At 46.6% G+C, this 23074-nt stretch overlaps 1 protein-coding gene across 1 annotated transcript in view; it reads right to left on the bottom strand.

Moving 5' to 3' along the window:
• Nucleotides 1-651: 651 nt before the first annotated feature.
• Nucleotides 652-23074, bottom strand: part of LOC143988634 (G-protein coupled receptor 35-like) — a 101297-nt gene continuing 78874 nt past the window's right edge. The window contains exon 2 of the mRNA XM_077488338.1: nt 652-5126. Within this exon, the coding sequence (XP_077344464.1) occupies nt 3986-4912 (927 nt within the window). The 5' untranslated portion in view covers nt 4913-5126 and the 3' untranslated portion in view covers nt 652-3985. The remainder of the gene's footprint in view (nt 5127-23074) is intronic.

Below are 23074 nucleotides of genomic sequence, written 5' to 3'. Positions count from 1 at the left end.
AATGGGTAGGGGTACATGGTACCCCATACTCATTCACCTAGGGTGGGCAGCCAGGGTTGTCAGGAAGAGGCCCTTGTCCTCATCAACATGGGGATAAGGTGCTTTGGGGTGAGGGGGCCACAGGGCCCATAGTCCATATGTGATCTTAATCACTGTGAACCAATGCAAATCAGGTTACAGTCCCACTCCTTTGCTACAGTGCTACAAACACAAGGACAGGGACAGGGTGTACTCCAATGTGTGCTCACTCCAGAAGACCAGGTATGCCACACTCACCAGAGAGTATTGACTCCTTGCATCAACAAGAGTCAAAACCAGCATGTCTAGTTATATCCAGGTGTTATGGCTTCCATATACTCCAAACGATTTTTCCTTCTGTTCCCACAGCCAATGCATTTCGTCATAGTAAATTACATCATAAAAGGATTAATTTTTAGATTTCCTTTCTTCTAATAATCTGAAACATTTGAATATTCCTGATGATGTCATTCAAATATTCCTACATGAATGTTACTAAAACCTCTTTTAGAGCTTATACATACGCAAAATTTTGCCATGCTCTGAATGCTCGTTTAAAGAGAGAGTCTGCTAACAGAAGCAATGTCATTATTTCTAATAGTTTTATTAATTTTAGTATCAAAATAAAGCAATTCAAAATAAAGCAATTAATATTACAGCCTCTGAAATACAGTATAACATGTATCCATATACAACATATACATTGTATGAAACACAACCAGTTTTTAGTTTTCACATGAGTAAGTAAACCAAATTTCAATTTTACTGTCAGTTTGTTTAAATGAATGAAAGCTGTACGTCTCTTCCATTCAATATTAAAGCAAAAGGGAAATCAAGTGTCTATAGACCCAAAAACAAACATGTATTACGGTATATTGAAGCTTACCTGTTCCTAGATTAGGTGGCTGCATTTGTTTTTTTGTTTAGTTTTCTTTCCCTAAAATATCATAATTCCTGTCTTTGTATGGCTTTACCATGCAAATCATACCATCTATATGCAGATTTTTGAGATTTGTTATTTGCAAAGGAACAAATAATATTGTTTTAATTGTCCGTTGAGCTCATTGTAGCACTGCAATTTTGGCTAAGTCAACAGAAATTCTCCGTACTTCTCCGCAAAAAAAATTAAGTCAACAGAAATTCTCTGTACTTCTCCGCAAAAAAAATTTCTTAACCCAAAAAACAAATCTAATGCAGCCACCACATCTAGGGAGTAATACATTCTAATATATATATATATATATATATATATATATATATATATATATATATATAAAATATTACATGTTTTTTCCCTCTTGGCTAGGGGAGAAATCTATCACATAATGTAGTAGAAATATATGGATGAGGCATCAGCCAAATCAAAAGCAATATAATGCATAGACAAGAAAGCTAAAGTATATCTAAAGCCAAAGCTTATTTTCATCTTGGGTACAGTAAGGAATGGTTAAAATGCGTGTGTTCATTGGAACAATTTCACTTCACATCAAGGCCTGTAGACACAACAGTAAGGGAGGAGAAATTCCCTCTTAGCCCTTGTACACATGGTCGGACATTCCGACAAAAAATCCGTCAGATTTTGTCCGATGCATTTTGTCCGAAACTGGTGTTGCATACACACGGTCAGACAAAGTTGTCGGAAAATCCAATCGTTCAGAATGTGATGACGTTCATTCATTAGGATGGGACTACGTTCAGGCTAGTAGCCAATAGCTTTGGTCTAGGAATTTGATCTGAGCATGTGTGGCACTTTGTCCAATCGGAATTCTCTACAAACGATCGGACAAAGTTCGATCGGATCATGTTGTCGGAAAATTTTAAAGCCCAGCTCTAAAACTTTGTCGGTCAGATATTCAGATGAAAACAGTCCAATGGAGCCCACACGAGGTCGGATTATCCGACAACATGGTCCGATCGGACATTTTCCGTCGGAATGTCTGACCGTGTGTATAAGGGCTTAGACATCTGTCCCCGAAATAGGTGTCCCCATTGGAAGGAATATTTCAGTATCCACGACAAAGGTTGCCCAGGGCAAATAGAGAGGGTGAATTTCCCCAGTACAGACACAGACAGCAATATAAATCTGTCAGGAGTTCTAACCCCTCACTACTCTATCCTCACTACTCTATCCAAAACTAAAAATGTTTTGCCTTTAGATATAATTTAAGTTACTGACCAAAGCCCCCAGAGCATTCCCTAGGCCCATTTATGGTTGGAGAGTCTATTCTTATCAGTTTAGTTTCATATTTGTTTTAACTGATAAAGTTTGTAAATACTATAACCAGATTCCATACTCTTTATATATTTATAATAAAGTAATCTGTTTTCATCCTCCATAAAGATAAATAACTTATTCAGTGGTCATAATCCGTGATATATTCCTTATAGTCAGTTCTTGAAGAAAGATGGTGGTTAACCACAACTTACCAATGATGATTGTGGCTGTCAGAAAAATATTGGCTATCAATTTTTGAGCATGTTTTTAATTTTTCTTTTTTCATTTGTTCAGAAGGGCAATCTGTGGTATTTTTGGAACATTCATTTGAGTTGCGCTATGGATTAGTATAAAAATTCTGGTCTTTACTAACTTACCATAAAATATTGTACAACATACCTCCCAGACTGCATTAGCAGAAACAAAATGAGCTTTGGGGATTAATTGTATCTAGTCTTGATGGAATCATATATTAGAATAGTTTAAAAACAGCTTCAGCTGACTTAGTAAGGCAACAGGCATCATTGACACCAGCGTTTAGACATGCTACGAATCCCAGCTGCAAGAATCTACTGATTCCTGCTGCTGGGATTTACAGCTGTGTGCAAATAGCTGGAGCCACCAAGTTTCTTCCTTTTCTTCTCACTAGTCTCTCTTCTTTTTACAATATAAAACCCTTATGGGCCGTACACATAACCAGACTTGCCTACACATGATCACACCAAAGTCCCATTGTTTAACACGATGACGTACGTCGGGACTAGAAAAATAAAGTTCAATAGGCAGTAGCCAAATTAAATGTCATGGCCTACAACTTTTTTGGCAGCTTTATATTGTTTAACAAACTTACTGTTTGAAATCATCAAATCATATTTATGACTTGATTTTGCTTCCTGTCACCACTTCCGGGAGCCACGACTGCAGCTGTCTACATCACCGCTCGGCTCACTCCTCCTTCCCCTGCCGCCGGGCCAGTAGGAAAGAGGAGCGGAGCCTCTCGCATATGCACAGTAGGGTTCCCGGCGTGAAGCCTTAAGGCTACACTGCCAAGTTTCCTTACCCACAGTGGAAACATCAGCTGTGGTGCCAACATCGCTGGACTCCAGGACAGGTAAGTATCCTATTATTAAAAGCCAGCAGCTGCAGTATGTGTAGTTGCTGGCTTTTAATTCTTTCAGCAGTGGGTGGACCGCTACTTTAAAAAAGTGACCTTGTCATCTTTTGTAACTTCTGGACCTCAGATCCAAAGTGTTCAGGTAGCTACCAATATAAATGAATGCCGCGTACACACGAGCGGAATGTCCGACAGAAAAAGTCTGACAGAAGCTTTTTATTGTATATGCCGATCGTGTGTATGCCTCATCAGCCTTATTTTTTCGAAAATTCTGATGGACCTAGAAATAGAACATGTTTTAAATATTTCCGATGGAACCAATTCCTATCGGGAAAACCGCTCGTCTGAATGCTGTTTCGATGGACCAAAAACTACGCATGCTCTGAAGCAAGTACGAGACGGAGGCTATCGGCTACTGGCTATTAAACTCCCTCTTTTTAGTCTCGTCATTCGTGTTGTATGTCACTGCGTTCTTGACAATTGGACTTTGGTGTGATCGTGTGTACACAAGACAGTTTCAGAGGAACTCCGTCGGAACTCTGTCGGAAAAAACCTTCAGAGTTTATTCCGATGAGAAAACCGGTCGTGTGTATGGGGCATAACAGTTTTATATAAGGACTCTATTCACGAGCATGAGTTCATTTCTGACAACAGAAGGAGCTGCACTTTGGAGAAATTTGTATTTGTTTAGAGAAAGCATTTCGAAATTCAGTGGCTGCAAAGTAATAACACACAGTGTCCAGAACACAGTTAGCATTAGCAATGATTGTTACCATTTTTATAAAGACACTTATTGATTTAAGACTATGGCAGGGTGCATGGTTGGTTTCAGCAACATAGCGTATTATGTATCCCACGTGGATTGGCAGGAAACAGACCACAAAAATCACAAAATTAGAGGCAGTAATGTTCAATGCTTTCCTAAAGGCATGCTGCTTTTTGAGGTTCATTGGTGCTTTGACGCATAGATTTTTCATGACCCTTCCAAAACAAAAGCAGATGAATACCAATGGAAGAAAGAACCCAATCCATGCAAGAACTAGGTTCATGTTATTGGGTTCTGTGTTCACCTTAATAAAACAGGTATTTGGATTTCCTGCCCTGGTTTGAGACAGATACATTCTCAGTATGCCAATAGTAATACATAGAGTCCAAATGAAACAGCATGCAATAGAGGCTTTCATGGGGGACATAGAGCCTTTATACTTCAGTGGATTAGTTATGGCCAAGTATCGATCAAAGGCAATAGCTGTGATTGTGAAAATGCTCACATAAGTGTTCACAAAGTAGAAGAATGTTAGTGTTCTGCACAATCCAGTGCTGAGGTTCCATTCATACAAGAAAGTATATATTCTGAATGGAAAGGTTAATACAATCAAGATATCAGCAACCATCAGGTTCATCAGAAAAATAGTGGTTTCTGTCCTTTTTCGCATTCTACAACAAAAAATCCAGAGGGCAATGATGTTGAATGTGGCACCAAAGAAAAAAAGGAGTATATAAGTAATAAGGCTAAATACATTTAGAGGTGAATTCAGATTATCAACTGCAACAGAGCAATTCATCCTTACAAGACTCCAACACCAAGAAAAAAATAAAATGCCACTTGTGTAGGGTATTTAACAAGACCCTTATTTTACTCTTATTTCTCCAAATGTGCTGAACTAAGTTGTGCTTCCAAAAGAAACAAGCACAATGTATCTCTTCTCCTTTCTTATTAATGTGATGACCGGAGGTTTACAAAAAAATCTTCAGAGTTCTCACAAAGTTCAAATTTATCTGGAAGAAAAGACCAAAATTATTTGTGATTTCTTTGTGCATTTGTGTAAAAAGTGATTACCAATATACACAGTAGTATTCAAACAAATCCAACATAAAGTAAGCCTGTGTCAGGAATACAAACACTTATTTTCACCAAGTAGTTAAAGCACTTTAATCCTTTTGATACGGAGGCGGGGGGAGGGTTACACAATCTGTGCAAATCAGGCAAGTAAACTGTCAGATGTCAGGTGGAAGTTTGCTGTTTCACAGCTTGACATATTGGGCATCTATTTAATTAGTGCAACCTCATATTTTATATTTTAACACTTGTGCCCTAAAATCAACTTCATTGTATATTTACACACATTTTGGGTTTGATAAACCACTGTGCTAATATTGTGTGCCATAAAAAAATTGAAACTACAATTATTTTATTCTCCAGGATCTTTGCTTTCACATAATGTATGGGGGAAAGCATGGGGATGTAGAGTTAATCAATAGTGGAGGTTTGGTAGATCATAAGCTTAATAATAACAGCGCTCAAAAATTCCACTCGCCTGCTCGCATTTTGCAAGTGGATTTTCAGGGCTGGCGAACGTGGGCTGCTTGGGAGCGAGAGGGGGCGAGTACCACCGGTGGGTTGTATGGTAGTCCTTCACCCAGTGCTCGCAGAGGGGAAGAGAGAAGAGAGACCTGGCTGAATGATCAGCACGATGGACATCACTAGCAGCTTTCATTTCAATAGCCGAGTGTACCCCGCACTCGCTGTCAGACACAGCCCCGCCCCCAGGTCCTGGGGAATTTGATAGATAAATCACCCATTCAATCCTGGCACGAGTGACGTGTCTCAAAGTGCCCCGGCCAGGGGGCGGGCTGTATGGGACACCGAGCGGCGGGGACACGGCAAATTAAATCAAAGCTGTTCCAGTGATGTCCCTCGATGCTCTTATCATCCGGCTGGCAATGCTCTTCCTCACCTCTGCTCCCCTGCATGATGGACATGGGTAGGCAGCATGATGGACACAGGTAGGCAGCATGATGGACAAGGGTAGGCAGCATGATGGACAAGGGTAGGCAGCATGATGGACAAGGGTAGGCGGCATGATTTACACAGGCAGGCGGCATGATTTACATGGGTAGGCAGTAGGGATGAGCTTGGTGTTCGAGTCGAATGCATGTTCTACTCGAACACTGGCTGTTCGCATGTTCGGCGAATACCGAACGTTATGGGCCGTTCGCGTCAAATTCATGTGACACTCACGGCCCACAATGCACTGCGCCATCGCAGTGCATTGCTGGCTCATGATTGGTCAAGCATGCACTGTGACCCTGCATTCTTGGCCAATCACAGCGCTGACAGCAAAGAGAGACATAATTGGCCACAGACAGGATGCCTGTGGCCAATCATAGCTCAGGCTGTGTAGTACACACCCCACACTATATAAGGCCGCCAGCGCGGCGGCCTTGTGTAGTGTGTTGGCGTCTGTAGGAGTTAGTGAGTGTTCTGTGTACCTTCAACACAGTATACACCGTTCGCTATTGGCCGATTTTGCGTCCTTGCTCTTCTGTAGTGCAGTATATAATACATGAAGTGTATGCAGTGTGTTCCGGCGTGCAGGGAAAGAGCAAGATAGGCAGGGACAGTGTGTTCTTTTCTCAGGCATCTGCAGGAGTTAGTGGGGGTTGTGTGCCTCCAGCACAGTATAAACCTGTATGTACCCTTTATTGCTGTTGTTCTCTAATACAGGTATCTGCAAGAGTTAGTGGGTGTTGTGTGCCTCCAGCACAGCATAAACCTGTATCTACCCTTTATTACTGGTCTTCTATAATAAAGGCATCTGCAGGAGTTAGTGGGTGTTGTGTGGCTCCAGCACAGAACAGTATACACCTGTATCTACCCTTTATTGCTGGTGTTCTCTAATATAGGCATCTGCAGGAGTTAAAGTGGGTGTTGTGTGCCTCCATCACAGTATACACCTGTATCTACCCTTTTTTGCTGGTGTTCTCTAATACAGGCATCTGCAGGAGTTAGTGGGTGTTGTGTACTCACTGGTATAGCTTCAAATGGAGGTTCTGGCGTAACAATACCGCTATCAGCTCAGACACCATCCAGAGACAAACGAGCAGATTCTGAGTAGAGCAGAGCAGTTGCCGGTCACATAAAAGCATGCAGCATGGGTCTCATAGATCACACATCCTGAGTCTATCCAGGTGACAGGTGAACTCAGAGAAAGCGAGTCTCCGTTAGTATCCAGCAGAGGGAGCTCCGAGTATGAAATGCCCCAGTCTAGTGAGGACTGAACAGAAAGTCTCTATGCAAATGCCCAAAACAGCCGTAAAGATGGGGAATCATGCAGGGGCGCACAGGAGGGGATGACAGCAGCGTTAGACCATGCTAGGTCAACGCGTTTCATGCCCTCAAATGACACTTCAACTGTTTTGATCTCTTTTTACACATTTTTCTACAGCCATTTATTTTACCTGTGTATATCTGGTATTGTCATAGAAAGGACCCCGCAGGTTTTGATGGGCGATTCACCTGTGGAGTCTCTTTTTACTGTTTAAGATGCTTGCGTGAATTTTCTAATAGTTTACCATTTTTTTCATTTATTATATTCTTGAGATTTCTTGTCCCGATGTGAGCATTCGTGAGTCTGCTATGGTCTCACATCCTCCCTCATTGTTTGCTTCTACACCTGCATATACCCTTTATTGCTGGTGTTATCTAATACAGGCATGTTAGTGGGTGTTGTGTGCCTTGAGCACAGTATACACCTGTATCTACTCTTTATTCCTGGTGTTCTCTAATACAGGCATCTGCAGGCTCTGTGTCTAGAGACAACAGTGCTGGTCGTGGACGTAGTGCATAATCATCAGTACATGGCCATGGGACACGCTTGTCCTTATTTTCAGCAGCTGGACGTGTTGAGCCGCATCATGCCGAAGACTTGGTAGAGTGGATGACCAAGCCCTCTTCATCCTCCTCATCCTCTCTCACCCAGGCTCAGGGTAGTAGCAAAGCAGCTGCCTACGCGTGCTCATCCCTCGTCTCAATGTCATCAGTCACTCCTTCCCTAGACCCACCATGTCCTCCTGAGGAGCCCCCCAAACTGTTTGAGCACAGTGTTGGGTACATGCTCCAGGAGGATGCCCAGCATTTTGAAAGCTCTGATGATAATACCCAGATAGAGGAAGGCAGTAGCGTGAGCGCAGAGAGGGGATGCTCAAGAAGGACAGCAATCTGGCAGTCATGTTTCACCAGCTGCAGCATACTGCCAGGTTTACTCCAGTGATGAAGAGGGACGGGATGATGAGGTCACTGACTCCACATTGGTGCCTGATAGGAGAGAGGAGGAAAAGGAGGCACATCTCCAATGAGGCAGGATGCCCTCCAGGGGCCAGCTTAGGGGCAGCACACCGACTGAATCCCACCGCAGAGCTTCGCCTGTGCAGGGCGATGCCTCTGCGCGTTATTCCAAAAGTTCTTCGGTGTGGGCCTTTTTTGAGACCAGTGCATCAGATCGCACTGCTGCTATTTGCAACATTTGTCTCAAGCGTATCTTGCGTGGCCAAAACATCAGCCGCTTGGACACCGCATGCTTGACCAGACATATGTTGACCTACCATGCAGCAGTTGGCAAGCTTACTTCAAAGACCCACACCAAAGAACAAAGCAGACCTCTCCTTGCTCCTCATCAGCTGGGATCTCCAACCCCACTAGACCTTCAGTCCTCTCTGAAACCTGCACTGAGAGGAATGAAGGTTTAGAATTAGGTGTGTCAAAGCCAAGTGCTTGCGGGCACTCTGCTAGCAGTACACCCACGTCTGATTGTAGCAGGCAAATTTCCCTGCCCCAGTTGCTGGTCCGTAGAAAGAAGTTCACTCCCAGCCATCCACATGCCCAGCGGTTGAATGCTAGCTTGGCTAAATTGCTAGCACTTCAACTGCTGCCTTTTCAGTTGGTAGACTAGGCCCCCTTCCGATTCCGGGTCTCTACCAGCATGTGGAAGGCAATGTCCTTGCCTCACTGGAGAGGACAGTCAGCGGTAAGGTGCATATTACCGCTGACTCATGGTCCAGCAGGCATGGACAGGGATGTTACCTGTCTTTCACAGCCCATTGGGTCACTCTTCTGACAGCTGGGAAGGATGCAGGACAAGGTGCAGTAGTGTTACAGGTTGTTCCACCACCACGCCTCCAAAATGCTACTACTGGTTGTGACACACCTCTCTCCTCTTCTTCTTCCTCCATGGCCTCTTCCAATGCTCTGCCCTCGGAACCAGTGGTGCTCCGTAGGCGTTCAAGCGGCTACGCAAGTGCTGTCCCATCACACAGTAAGAGGACGAGAAGGAGGAGGAGGCTTGTGTCAGCATGGAGGTGGAGCCTGGCACTCAGCATCAGCAGTAGCAGTCTTTTAGGGAAGATTTACAGTCCCAAGAAACCCGTGGACTTGTACGTGGCTGGGAGGAGGTGGCTGCGGATCATTTTGTTCTTAGTGATCCAGAGGAATCAGGACCGAATGCCTCAGCTAACCTAAGCTGCATGGCCTCCCTGATCCTGCAAAGTCTGTGGAAGGATCCTCGTATTCTTAGGATCAAGGAGAGGGACCATTACTGGCTGGCAACTCTCCTTGATCCACGGTACAAGGGTAAGGTTGCGGACCTTATCTTGCTGTCACAGAGGGAGCAGAGGATGAGACTAGTGATGGACGAACTTCCGACGGGACGTTTCGCGAACGCGAAACGCGAACGGGCACAAACGTTCGCGAAAACGACCGTTCGCCGCGGGCTCCATTGACTTCAATGGGAGGCGAATTTCGCAAACCTTTAGGTCGAATTTGCGGCCACGGGGTAATTATTAGGGGGTAGCACGTAGTCCCACCACCTGGACAATAGCATAATACATGTATGAGGTGAATTTGGGATCGATAACTACAAGCATTTTTTTTTTATTTGGGAAATTGTTCTGACAATTCAGGACTATGGAGCTAATGAAGGCAATGGAGGAGAGGGAAGGTCAGGGACCAGGGTAGGCAAACAAGAGGGTGCAGGAGATACAGAGCACTGACAGCAGCACCGTAATACAGAGCACTGACATCAGCACCGTGACATACAGCGCTGACAGCAGCTCCGTGACATACAGCGCTGACAGCAGCTCCGTGACATACAGCGCTGACAGCAGCTCCGTGACATACAGCGCTGACAGCAGCTCCGTGACATACAGCGCTGACAGCAGCTCCGTGACATACAGCGCTGACAGCAGCACCGTGACATACAGCGCTGACAGCAGCTCCGTGACATACAGCGCTGACAGCAGCTCCGTGACATACAGCGCTGACAGCAGCTCCGTGACATACAGCGCTGACAGCAGCTCCGTGACATACAGCGCTGACAGCAGCTCCGTGACATACAGCGCTGACAGCAGCACCGTGACATACAGCGCTGACAGCAGCTCCGTGACATACAGCGCTGACAGCAGCTCCGTGACATACAGCGCTGACAGCAGCTCCGTGACATACAGCGCTGACAGCAGCTCCGTGACATACAGCGCTGACAGCAGCTCCGTGACATACAGCGCTGACAGCAGCTCCGTGACATACAGCGCTGACAGCAGCTCCGTGACATACAGCGCTGACAGCAGCTCCGTGACATACAGCGCTGACAGCAGCTCCGTGACATACAGCGCTGACAGCAGCTCCGTGACATACAGCGCTGACAGCAGCTCCGTGACATACAGCGCTGACAGCAGCTCCGTGACATACAGCGCTGACAGCAGCACCGTAAGCAGCCCCAGGAGGAAGTCAGCACAGCACAGGGATGGTGTGATCCCCTCATAATAAGAACCCCCAGGAGGAAGTCAGCACAGCACAGGGATGGTGGGAGCCCCTCATAATAAGAACACCCAGGAGGAAGTCAGCACAGCACAGGGATGGTGGGAACCCCTCATAATAAGCAGCCCCAGTAGAAATATGACACCGCTCAACCTCTTCAAAGAGGAGGGTAGGGGCATATAGTACGGTGTGCTTTTTTGGGTCAGGGAAGTGAGCCAAATGAATTAAGAAGGTCTGTGTGCTTGATTCCAAAAATTGTTTATAGACATATACATGGTCTACTGATCACATGTGTTGAATTCCTCCGAGATCCATGCCTCATTCATTTTTAGAAATGTGAGGTAGTTAACACTGTGGTGAGCTAGGCGAGTACGCTTATCGGTCACAATCCCCCCTGCTGCGCTGAACGTCCTTTCGGACAGGACACTGGATGAGGGGCAAGCCAACAGTTCGATTGCAAATTGGGCAAGCTCTGGCCAGAGGTCAAGCCTGCCCACCCAGTAGTCTAGGGGTTCATCACTCCTCAGAGCGTCCACATCGGCCGTTAACCCAATGTAGTCGGACACCTGACGGTCTAGGCGTTCCCTGATGCTGGATCCGGATGACACCTGTCGATGGGTCGGCTGAAAGAATGACCTCATATCCGAAGTCACCAACACATCTTCAAACCGGCCTCTTCTTGCAGGCGCTGTTGGATTGGTACCCGCAAATCCTTCTCTGGGAGTGGGAATTGCTCCTCTGCCAGCGCACGCAAAAGCAGAATGCAGCATTTCTCGAAGCAAGGCCTGGAAGTGCTGCATTCTGACAGCCCTCTGCGACGGCGGTAACATTTCCGCCATTTTGTGTTTGTACCGGGGGTCTAAGTACGTTGCCACCCAGTACTGGTCCTTGACCCTCATGCTTTTTATACGGGGGTCCCTATTAAAACACTGGAGCATGAAGGCCCCCATTTGCACTAAAGTGGAAGCGGTGTGGTGGCCTGGCTCCTGCTCATCATCCAGGATAATGTCGTCCTCTTCATTCTCCTCTCCCCATCCTCGCACAACAGGGATCCCAGAAAGGTTTAAAGCATGCTCTTCTTGCTCCTGCTCATCCGCCCCGGCACCATCCTCCTCTGACTCCTCATCAGACTCCTGTTGTTGACTTGTCTCAGATAGAGTAGCCCCCCCTGGGAATTCATCCAGCATTGCGACTTCCTCATCTTCCCGCTCCTGCTCCTCCACAGCCTGATCAATGACACGACGCAATGCACGCTCCAGAAAGAAGGCATAAGGTACCATGTCACTGATGGCGCCATGGCTGCGACTGACCAGTTTGGTGATCTCCTCAAATGGCCGCAGAAGTCTGCATGTGTCGCGCATGAGCAGCCACTGGCGCGGTGAAAAAAAACCCAGCTCCCCAGAACCGTTTCTTTCGCAGAGTTCATACAGGTAGACGTTAACTGCACGTTTCTGCTGGAGCAGCCTATCAAGCATATAGAAGGTTGAGTTCCATCGCGTCGGGCAATCGCAAATAAGACGTCTGACCGGCAGATGGTGTCGCCGCTGAATGTCAGCAAGGCGAGCCATGGCCGTGTAAGATCTTCTGAAATGGGCCGAGATTTTCCTTGCCTGCCGCAAGATGTCCTGGACCCCAGGGTATTTGACAAGGAATCGCTGCACGACCAAGTTTAAGACGTGTGCCATGCACGGCACGTGCGTGATTTTGCCCTGTTTCAATGCGCTAAGCAGATTGGCACCGTTGTCACACACCACTTTACCAACTGTCAAATTGAGCGGTGTTAGCCACTCATCTGCCTGTGAACGCAAAGCTGAAAGGAGTGCCGGGCCAGTGTGGCTCTTTGCTTCCAGGCACAACAGACGCAGCACGGCATGGCAACGTCTCACCTGGCATGTGGAATAGGTTCTGGGGAGCTTGGGCGGTGCAGTGGAAGAGACGCTAGCAGCGGAAAAGGAGGAGGCAGCTGAGGAGGAGAGGGAGGAGGATGGAGTAGGAGGAGGAGAAGAAGAGTCAGGCCTGCATGCAATCCGTGGCGGTAAAACCAAATCTACACGGGTGCCACGGGTTACATGCTTGACGGCCGTCAGAAGGTTCACCCAGTGGGCAGTAAAACTGATATACCTTCCCTGCCCGTGTTTGCTAGACCACGTGTCTGTGGTCAGATGTATCTTGGCACCGACACTGTGTGCCAGAGATACATTCACTTGCCGCTGAACATGGCCATATAGCTCTGGGATGCCCTTCTCTGAGAAATACTTCCTTCCTGGGACCTTCCATTGTGGTGTTCCAATGGCCACAAATTTGCGAAAGGCCTCCGAGTCCACCAGTTTATATGGCAGTAGTTGGCGGGCTATGAGTTCTGACAAGCCAGCCGCCAACCGTTGGGCAAGAGGGTTATCCGGCGTCATCATTTTTTTACGCTCAAACATTAGGCCCACGGAAGCCTGCCTTTTTGCAGAAAAATGTGAGCTTGGCGTGATGGAAGGTGGAGTGGAGGACAATTGTGAGGAGAGAGGAGAAGGAGAAGTAGAAGACGAGGCTGGACGGTGAGAGCCTGCAGTGTGGCTTTGTGTGTTCCGTTGCTCCCACTGGGCTCGGTGATGGCTGCTCATGTGCCTTCTTAAGGCGGTCGTCCCTAGGTGAGTATTGGGCTTACCGCGACTAACGCGTTGACTGCAAAGATTGCAGATGGCAACGCTATTGTCAGCAGCGGACACGTTAAAAAAAGCCCACACTGCGGAGCCATGTGCCGGTGTCCTGGGAGCGCCAGATGTGACCGTACATGGTCGATGACTCGCTCCTGATACATTTGCAGTCTGCTTTGTCCCTGCTGTGCAATGTAAGTCATTGCTGCTTCTCCTCCCTATCTGCTGGTCCATATCTCCCTCTGAACTCCCCTCCTCTTCCTCTCTTGTGGGCACCCACGTGACATCACTAGACACGTCATCATCAACGTCACCTTCCCCACCGCTATAAGTAGAGTAGGCAGCAACACCGGGGACCAACCTCCTCCTTGGGCTGATCTGGGTACTGGCGTCAGACTGCTGAGTAGCGCTTGTTGCTACCTCCTCTTCCTGATCCAATACCAAGAGTGGCTGCGCATCAGAAATGTCCTCTTGATATGGATCGGAAAATAATTCCAGTGACTCAAGCGGAAGGTATGTGGTGGTGGTGGTGGTGGTCGTGTTGTTGGTGGTAGTGTCTTTGGGGGTGCACATAGCAGAGAGTGAAGAAGAGGGTGCAGATCGAGAGGATGAGGAGGGTGCAGAAGAGTAAGGCTGAGCGAGCCACTCAACCAAGTCTGGTGCATCCTTTAAAGTAATTGAACGCACCTTCTGCAACTTCCCACTTTGGCTCAAGCCTGTTGCTCCTGCCCTACCCCTACCACCCCTGCGGAAGGGCCTGCCTCTTCCTCTGCATGTCATTTTTTAAATGACCCTGTGACAAAACTCTTAGTCCCTATACCGCTGAAGGACTGCTGCAGTATAGGTGAGCGGTCAGCAGTGGTGCACGTCAACCCTATCTATTGTGGACCTATAGCGGTCCTTACAGAACAGCAGACTGTACCGCACTCAAGCCTATGTACCGTAGCACCCTATACCAAGTTACCAGTCCTTATAAGAACTTTTGTGGACCAAGCAGGTTGTGTATTAGTGTTTAGCAGACTGTACGTCAGTCCCTATACCGCTGAAGGACTGCTGCAGTATAGGGCAGCGGTCAGCAGTGGTGCACGTCAACCCTATCTATTGTGGACCTATAGCGGTCCTTACAGAACAGCAGACTGTACCGCACTCAAGCCTATGTACCGTAGCACCCTATACCAAGTTACCAGTCCTTATAAGAACTTTTGTGGACCAAGCAGGTTGTGTATTAGTGTTTAGCAGACTGTACGTCAGTCCCTATACCGCTGAAGGACTGCTGCAGTATAGGGCAGCGGTCAGCAGTGGTGCACGTCAACCCTATCTATTGTGGACCGATAGCGGTCCTTACAGAACAGCAGACTGTACCGCACTCAAGCCTATGTACCGTAGCACCCTATACCAAGTTACCAGTCCTTATAAGAACTTTTGTGGACCAAGCAGGTTGTGTGTTAGTGATTAGCAGACTGTACGTCAGTCCCTATACCAATGAAGGACTGCTGCAGTATAGGGCAGCGGTCAGCAGTAGTGCACGGCAACCCTATGTATTGTGGACCGATAGCGGTCCTTACAGAACAGCAGACTGTAACGCACTCAGGCCTATGTACCGTAGCACCCTATACCAAGTTACCAGTCCTTATAAGAACTTTTGTGGACCAAGCAGGTTGTGTGTTAGTGATTAGCAGACTGTACGTCAGTCCCTATACCAATGAAGGACTGCTGCAGTATAGGGCAGCGGTCAGCAGTAGTGCACGGCAACCCTATGTATTGTGGACCGATAGCGGTCCTTACAGAACAGCAGACTGTAACGCACTCAGGCCTATGTACCGTAGCACCCTATACCAAGTTACCAGTCCTTATAAGAACTTTTGTGGACCAAGCAGGTTGTGTGTTAGTGATTAGCAGACTGTACGTCAGTCCCTATACCAATGAAGGACTGCTGCAGTATAGGGCAGCGGTCAGCAGTAGTGCACGGCAACCCTATGTATTGTGGACCGATAGCGGTCCTTACAGAACAGCAGACTGTAACGCACTCAGGCCTATGTACCGTAGCACCCTATACCAAGTTACCAGTCCTTATAAGAACTTTTGTGGACCAAGCAGGTTGTGTGTTAGTGATTAGCAGACTGTACGTCAGTCCCTATACCAATGAAGGACTGCTGCAGTATAGGGCAGCGGTCAGCAGTAGTGCACGGCAACCCTATGTATTGTGGACCGATAGCGGTCCTTACGGAACAGCAGACTGTACTGCACTCAGGCCTATGTACCGTAGCACCCTATACCAAGTTACCAGTCCTTATAAAAACTTTTGTGGACCAAGCAGGTTGTGTGTTAGTGTTTAGCAGACTGTGCGTCAGTCCCTATACCGCTGAAGGACTGCTGCAGTATAGGGCAGCGGTCAGCAGTAGTGCACGGCAACCCTATGTATTGTGGACCGATAGCGGTCCTTACAGAACAGCAGACTGTAACGCACTCAGGCCTATGTACCGTAGCACCCTATACCAAGTTACCAGTCCTTATAAGAACTTTTGTGGACCAAGCAGGTTGTGTGTTAGTGATTAGCAGACTGTACGTCAGTCCCTATACCAATGAAGGACTGCTGCAGTATAGGGCAGCGGTCAGCAGTAGTGCACGGCAACCCTATGTATTGTGGACCGATAGCGGTCCTTACAGAACAGCAGACTGTAACGCACTCAGGCCTATGTACCGTAGCACCCTATACCAAGTTACCAGTCCTTATAAGAACTTTTGTGGACCAAGCAGGTTGTGTGTTAGTGATTAGCAGACTGTACGTCAGTCCCTATACCAATGAAGGACTGCTGCAGTATAGGGCAGCGGTCAGCAGTAGTGCACGGCAACCCTATGTATTGTGGACCGATAGCGGTCCTTACAGAACAGCAGACTGTAACGCACTCAGGCCTATGTACCGTAGCACCCTATACCAAGTTACCAGTCCTTATAAGAACTTTTGTGGACCAAGCAGGTTGTGTGTTAGTGATTAGCAGACTGTACGTCAGTCCCTATACCAATGAAGGACTGCTGCAGTATAGGGCAGCGGTCAGCAGTAGTGCACGGCAACCCTATGTATTGTGGACCGATAGCGGTCCTTACAGAACAGCAGACTGTACTGCACTCAGGCCTATGTACCGTAGCACCCTATACCAAGTTACCAGTCCTTATAAAAACTTTTGTGGACCAAGCAGGTTGTGTGTTAGTGTTTAGCAGACTGTGCGTCAGTCCCTATACCGCTGAAGGACTGCTGCAGTATAGGGCAGCGGTCAGCAGTAGTGCACGGCAACCCTATGTATTGTGGACCGATAGCGGTCCTTACAGAACAGCAGACTGTAACGCACTCAGGCCTATGTACCGTAGCACCCTATACCAAGTTACCAGTCCTTATAAGAACTTTTGTGGACCAAGCAGGTTGTGTGTTAGTGATTAGCAGACTGTACGTCAGTCCCTATACCAATGAAGGACTGCTGCAGTATAGGGCAGCGGTCAGCAGTAGTGCACGGCAACCCTATGTATTGTGGACCGATAGCGGTCCTTACAGAACAGCAGACTGTAACGCACTCAGGCCTATGTACCGTAGCACCCTATACCAAGTTACCAGTCCTTATAAGAACTTTTGTGGACCAAGCAGGTTGTGTGTTAGTGATTAGCAGACTGTACGTCAGTCCCTATACCAATGAAGGACTGCTGCAGTATAGGGCAGCGGTCAGCAGTAGTGCACGGCAACCCTATGTATTGTGGACCGATAGCGGTCCTTACAGAACAGCAGACTGTAACGCACTCAGGCCTATGTACCGTAGCACCCTATACCAAGTTACCAGTCCTTATAAGAACTTTTGTGGACCAAGCAGGTTGTGTGTTAGTGATTAGCAGACTGTACGTCAGTCCCTATACCAATGAAGGACTGCTGCAGTATAGGGCAGCGGTCAGCAGTAGTGCACGGCAACCCTATGTATTGTGGACCGATAGCGGTCCTTACAGAACAGCAGACTGTACTGCACTCAGGCCTATGTACCGTAGCACCCTATACCAAGTTACCAGTCCTTATAAAAACTTTTGTGGACCAAGCAGGTTGTGTGTTAGTGTTTAGCAGACTGTGCGTCAGTCCCTATACCGCTGAAGGACTGCTGCAGTATAGGGCAGCGGTCAGCAGTAGTGCACGGCAACCCTATGTATTGTGGACCGATAGCGGTCCTTACAGAACAGCAGACTGTAACGCACTCAGGCCTATGTACCGTAGCACCCTATACCAAGTTACCAGTCCTTATAAGAACTTTTGTGGACCAAGCAGGTTGTGTGTTAGTGATTAGCAGACTGTACGTCAGTCCCTATACCAATGAAGGACTGCTGCAGTATAGGGCAGCGGTCAGCAGTAGTGCACGGCAACCCTATGTATTGTGGACCGATAGCGGTCCTTACAGAACAGCAGACTGTAACGCACTCAGGCCTATGTACCGTAGCACCCTATACCAAGTTACCAGTCCTTATAAGAACTTTTGTGGACCAAGCAGGTTGTGTGTTAGTGATTAGCAGACTGTACGTCAGTCCCTATACCAATGAAGGACTGCTGCAGTATAGGGCAGCGGTCAGCAGTAGTGCACGGCAACCCTATGTATTGTGGACCGATAGCGGTCCTTACAGAACAGCAGACTGTAACGCACTCAGGCCTATGTACCGTAGCACCCTATACCAAGTTACCAGTCCTTATAAGAACTTTTGTGGACCAAGCAGGTTGTGTGTTAGTGATTAGCAGACTGTACGTCAGTCCCTATACCAATGAAGGACTGCTGCAGTATAGGGCAGCGGTCAGCAGTAGTGCACGGCAACCCTATGTATTGTGGACCGATAGCGGTCCTTACAGAACAGCAGACTGTACCGCACCCAAGCCTATGTACCGTAGCACCCTAGACAGACCAAGTTACCAGTCCTGATAAAGAGCTTTGTGGAACAAGTGAGTTGTGAATGATTAGCAGACTGCAGCAGAAGGGCAGCAGTCAAGTATAATATTCTTTCTATATTTGGAAGAAAGAATATTATACGTGTACAAGCCTATTACCGTACCACTGATACCAGTCCTGAAAAGAACCTTTGTGGAACTAATAGTAACAGCAAGTCTTTAAAATTATCCTCACTGCCTGACACACTGCTTCCTGCCTGTCCCTATACAAATTGGCAAAAAAGAGTAGGCTGGAACGATTAGCTGGAACAGCTCTTTTGTGGACCTGATAGTAACAGCTAATGATGATGATGATGATGATGATGAAGAAAGACTAATCTGGCTGAGCTGTCCCTAAAATAGCAGCATACAGCGCTCTGTCCCTTTATCTAAACTGACAAAAGAAACTCAGGCTGCTGACCTAACACCTATACCAGTCCTGAAAAGAACTTTTGTGTACCAAATAGCTAGCGTTTTCTCTGTCCCTACTCCACACAGGATCCTTTCCCTACAGTGACAGAAGAAAGAATGTAAAATGGCCACCGGATCGGGTGTATTTATAGGTTAGGGGGAATGTCCAAGTGTCCATGAGCTGTCATGTCTCAATTGGTTGTCCTGTAACACATGATAAACGTGTCACGAAAGGTTAAAGTTCTTGTATACATTAAACACGTAAGTCCGCCGGGGCGAACGACGGAAAAAGGCGTTCGAACCCGCGGACGGCGAAAGTCGGAAATTCGCCGCGAAACGACCGCCGGGCGAACCGTTCGGCCATCACTAGATGAGACATCTCCAGGAGGCCTTGCAGAAAGGTCTGTGCAACGCGTTCCCAGAGACTGGGAGGTTACAAACTCCTGGTCCTGGACAACATGTTGCTGTGGCTTCGGTCAGTCACAGAAGGAGCGGTGGAGAAGGTGGCCGTCTGACCGATGTATTCAGACAATTTTTTAGTCCGCAGCCCCAAGGTATGATCGGTTCCAGCAACCATCGCCAGCGTCTGATTTACATGGTGCAGGAATACCTGGGGCAAGGTCAGACTTGGAAACCTTTCCTACCGAAAATCCTCTGGCTTACTGGGTCTTGAGGATGGATCACTGGCCAGAGCTTGCTCAGTATGCAATTGAGCTACTGGCCTGTTCTGCATCCAGCGTTCTTTCAGAACGCATCTTCAGTACTGCTGGTGGCTTTGTAACCAATCACAGGGTGCGCCTGTCCCCCCAACTCGGTTGATCGACTGGCCTTCATAAAAGATGAATCAGTCTTGGATCACCACCAGCTACCAAGCACCTGAAGCTGATGTAACCGAATAATTTTTTTGGAAATGTCACATCCCTTTAAGACTGCCTATGCTGATGCTGAGTGACTATCCTCTTCCTCCTCAATGATCCTGCTGATATCTTGAAAGAACCTTTTTGGTTCTGGGTGATGCCACCAGCCAAATTTTTCATCCCCTGTTTAACAGGGACATGTAATTACAATTTTTGTTACAATTCTTTGCAGCAGTGCTCATTCATGCACTCCAACTAGAGTATATGGGAGAGGTTGCAGTGTTGTGGCACCAGCACCAGTGCCTAAGGCACAATTTTTCAGCCCCTGTTTAACAGGGGCATGTAATTACAATTATTGATATAATATTTCACAGCAGGGCCCGTTCTGGCAGCCACCGAGAGTAACTGTGAGGAATTATAGTGTTGTGGCACCAGCACCACAACCACCAAAGGCCCAATTTTTCTAAAACAGTTCAACAATGGCATGCACTTACAATTCTTGATATAATAGCTCACAGCAGGGCGCTCCAGCGCTCACCAATAGTCACTTTGAGGGCTTACAGTGTTAACTTGTGGCAACACCAACACCTTAGGGCCACATTTCTGTATATAGGGCAGGCCCCTACTTTCAAATATCCAACTTACAAACGTCTCCTACTTGCAAACGGAAGAAGACAACAGGAAGTGAGATGAAAAAAGATGGGTGGCCAAAAAAAATTATACAGAGGTGATAAACCTTCCCTATGTTTTCCAAAAAGCTTAAAAATAGATTTTTTGACTGGAGCTACACTTTAAAAATTTACCAGTTCAAAATTACAAACAGATTCTACTTAACACAACAAACCTACACTGTCCCTGTCTTGTTTCCATTGCCTGTATACAGCTGTTCTGAGTATATAGGGCCTGGGGGCCCCACGCCTTTCCTTTTTTTAATTCGGGTACGGGGTTCCCCTTAATATCCGTACAAGACCCAAAGGGGGTGGTAATGGGCAGGGGGGCTACCCATGCCATTTTTCTCAATGATTTTCATTCGTATTGGCGGAACCAGATATTACATTAAAACCGCAAGCAGTTTTAAATGACTTTTTTTCTGTTAAATGTCATTTTGTGCAGGGACTGTTCTAATCACAGGAAACACGTGGCACTTCACAGGCATACTATAGACACCCCACAGGCATGATATTTAAAGGTATATTTCACTTTTTTTTCACTTTAATCATCATTAAAATCGGTGCTCCCAAAAAAACTGCAGTTTTTAAAAACATTTTAGCCATTGACCCATGTCCCCTGGGGAAGGAGCCTGGTCCCCAAACCCTTTTTAGGACAATATCTTGCATATTAGCCATTAAAATTAGCATTTTTTATTTCGAACGTTCGAGTCCCATAGACTTCAATGGGGTTCTAAAGTTTTCACACATTTTCGGTTCGTTCGAAAGTTCTAGTGTGAATCGAACCGGGGGGTGTTCGGCTCATCCCTAGTAGGTAGCATGATGGACATGGGTAGGCTTCATTGGTGGAGACGGGCAGGCTGCATTGGTGGACACTGGCGGGCTACATTGGTGGACGCATTCAGGCTGCATTGGTTGATACGGGTGAGGCTGCATTGGTGGACATGGGTAGGCTGCATTGATGGATATGGGTGAGGCTGCATTGATGAGCACAGATGAGGCTGCATTGTTGGACATAAATAAAGTTGCTTAATTCTGCATAAAACATTTTAAGTGTCATTTCATTAGATAATTTATTAAGGCGTGTTTAGGGGTGGAATTAGGGGCGGGGCATGGTAGAGGTTGGGTGCAGCAACTGGTGGGGAGTTACCCTTGAGGCCTGGCTAGTAGCTCAGGACTTGAAATTTTGAGCCCTGATAATAGCATGCAATTCCAAGCTGCAGTTTCCAAAGCAAGTCCTTTCTTGTATTAAGAGAGGTATGGACTCCAGAGAGAGAGATATAATGTTGCCCCTGTACAAATCATTAGTAAGACCTGATCTGGAATATGCAGTTTAGTTTTGGGCACCAGTTCACAAAAAAGATATCGGAGAACTGGAGCAAGTGCAGAGAAGGGCAACCAAACTAATAAGAGGCATGGAGGAGCTCAGCTATGAAGAAAGATTAGAGAACCTGTATTTATTCTCTCTTGAGAATGAAGAGATTAAGGGGGGGGGGGGGGTATGATCAACATGTACAAATACATAAGGGGTCCATATAGTGAACTTTGTGTTGATTTATTCAGTTTAAGGTCATCACAGAGGACAAGGGGGCACTCTTTACAGCTTGATGAAAAGAGACCTCATCTCCAAATACGGAAAGGTTTCTTTATAGTAAGAGCTGTAAAAATGTGGCATAAACTCCATCAAGAGGTGGTTGTGGCCAGCTCAGTAGATTGCTTTTAAAAAGGCCTGGATTATTTCTTAAATGTACATAGTATAACTGGGTATTAACATTTATAGGTAAAGTTGACCCAGGGAATATCCAGCTGCCTCTCTGGGATCAGGAATGAATTTTTCCCCTTGCTATAGTAAATTGGATCATGCTTTGCTAGGGTTTTTCACCTTCCTCTGGATCAACTGTGGGTATAGTATTGTGTATATGGGATTGTATGATTTTCTTTTTTTGGGTTGAACTAGATAACCCTGTGTCTTTTTTCAACCTGACTAACTACTTATGTAACTGTGTAAGTGATATTAAAAACATGTGCAAAAGAAAAAATAAAATAAAAATAAATAGTTCTGGCATTCAAAGTGTATGTGGCGGTACCCCCATGGGGGCTGCTGAGTTTGTTCATTTACCAACGTTCTGAAATTTTATGTTGCTTTACTTGGAGATGGAACTATAGGGCTATTCAATGAAGCATATTAGATGTCCTGTAAAACCCAATATTTGACGTGAAAGGGTATATTAATCTGGCCTTGTTTATTAAGTCCTTCCCAGCAATCCTTTCCTGGTTCCAATTCTCTCTTAAGTAGCACTCCCAATGTGGACAGATAAGCATCACTCTGAATAATGCTGTGGGTGTTGACTTCAAAGTTACAGGCTACACTGCCTATTTCCATGGCTTGTGTTCTCAAACTTCCCTCAATCCTGGATAGTGCTTGATACTGTGGTCCTTGGATACAGAGTATGAAGTGACTGAGTAGCTCTACTGGGTTGCACTCCCTTTGTTCTCTCCCTATCAACAGCCCATGTTCTACTCACGAAAAGTCGATTCCCAGTTTTCTCCAGCTATCTGGCTCTGGGATCTCTGAACTCTCGGGCCTCAGCCTCTCTGAACCACTAGGCCTCC

This window comes from Lithobates pipiens, unplaced genomic scaffold, assembly GCF_037356315.1.
Source record: "Lithobates pipiens isolate NorthernLeopardFrog02 unplaced genomic scaffold, aLitPip1_a1.2 Scaffold_18, whole genome shotgun sequence".
Lineage (NCBI taxonomy): Eukaryota > Metazoa > Chordata > Amphibia > Anura > Ranidae > Lithobates > Lithobates pipiens.
Note: the sequence above shows the minus strand (reverse complement) of the source record. Positions and strands in the feature narration are given on the sequence as shown.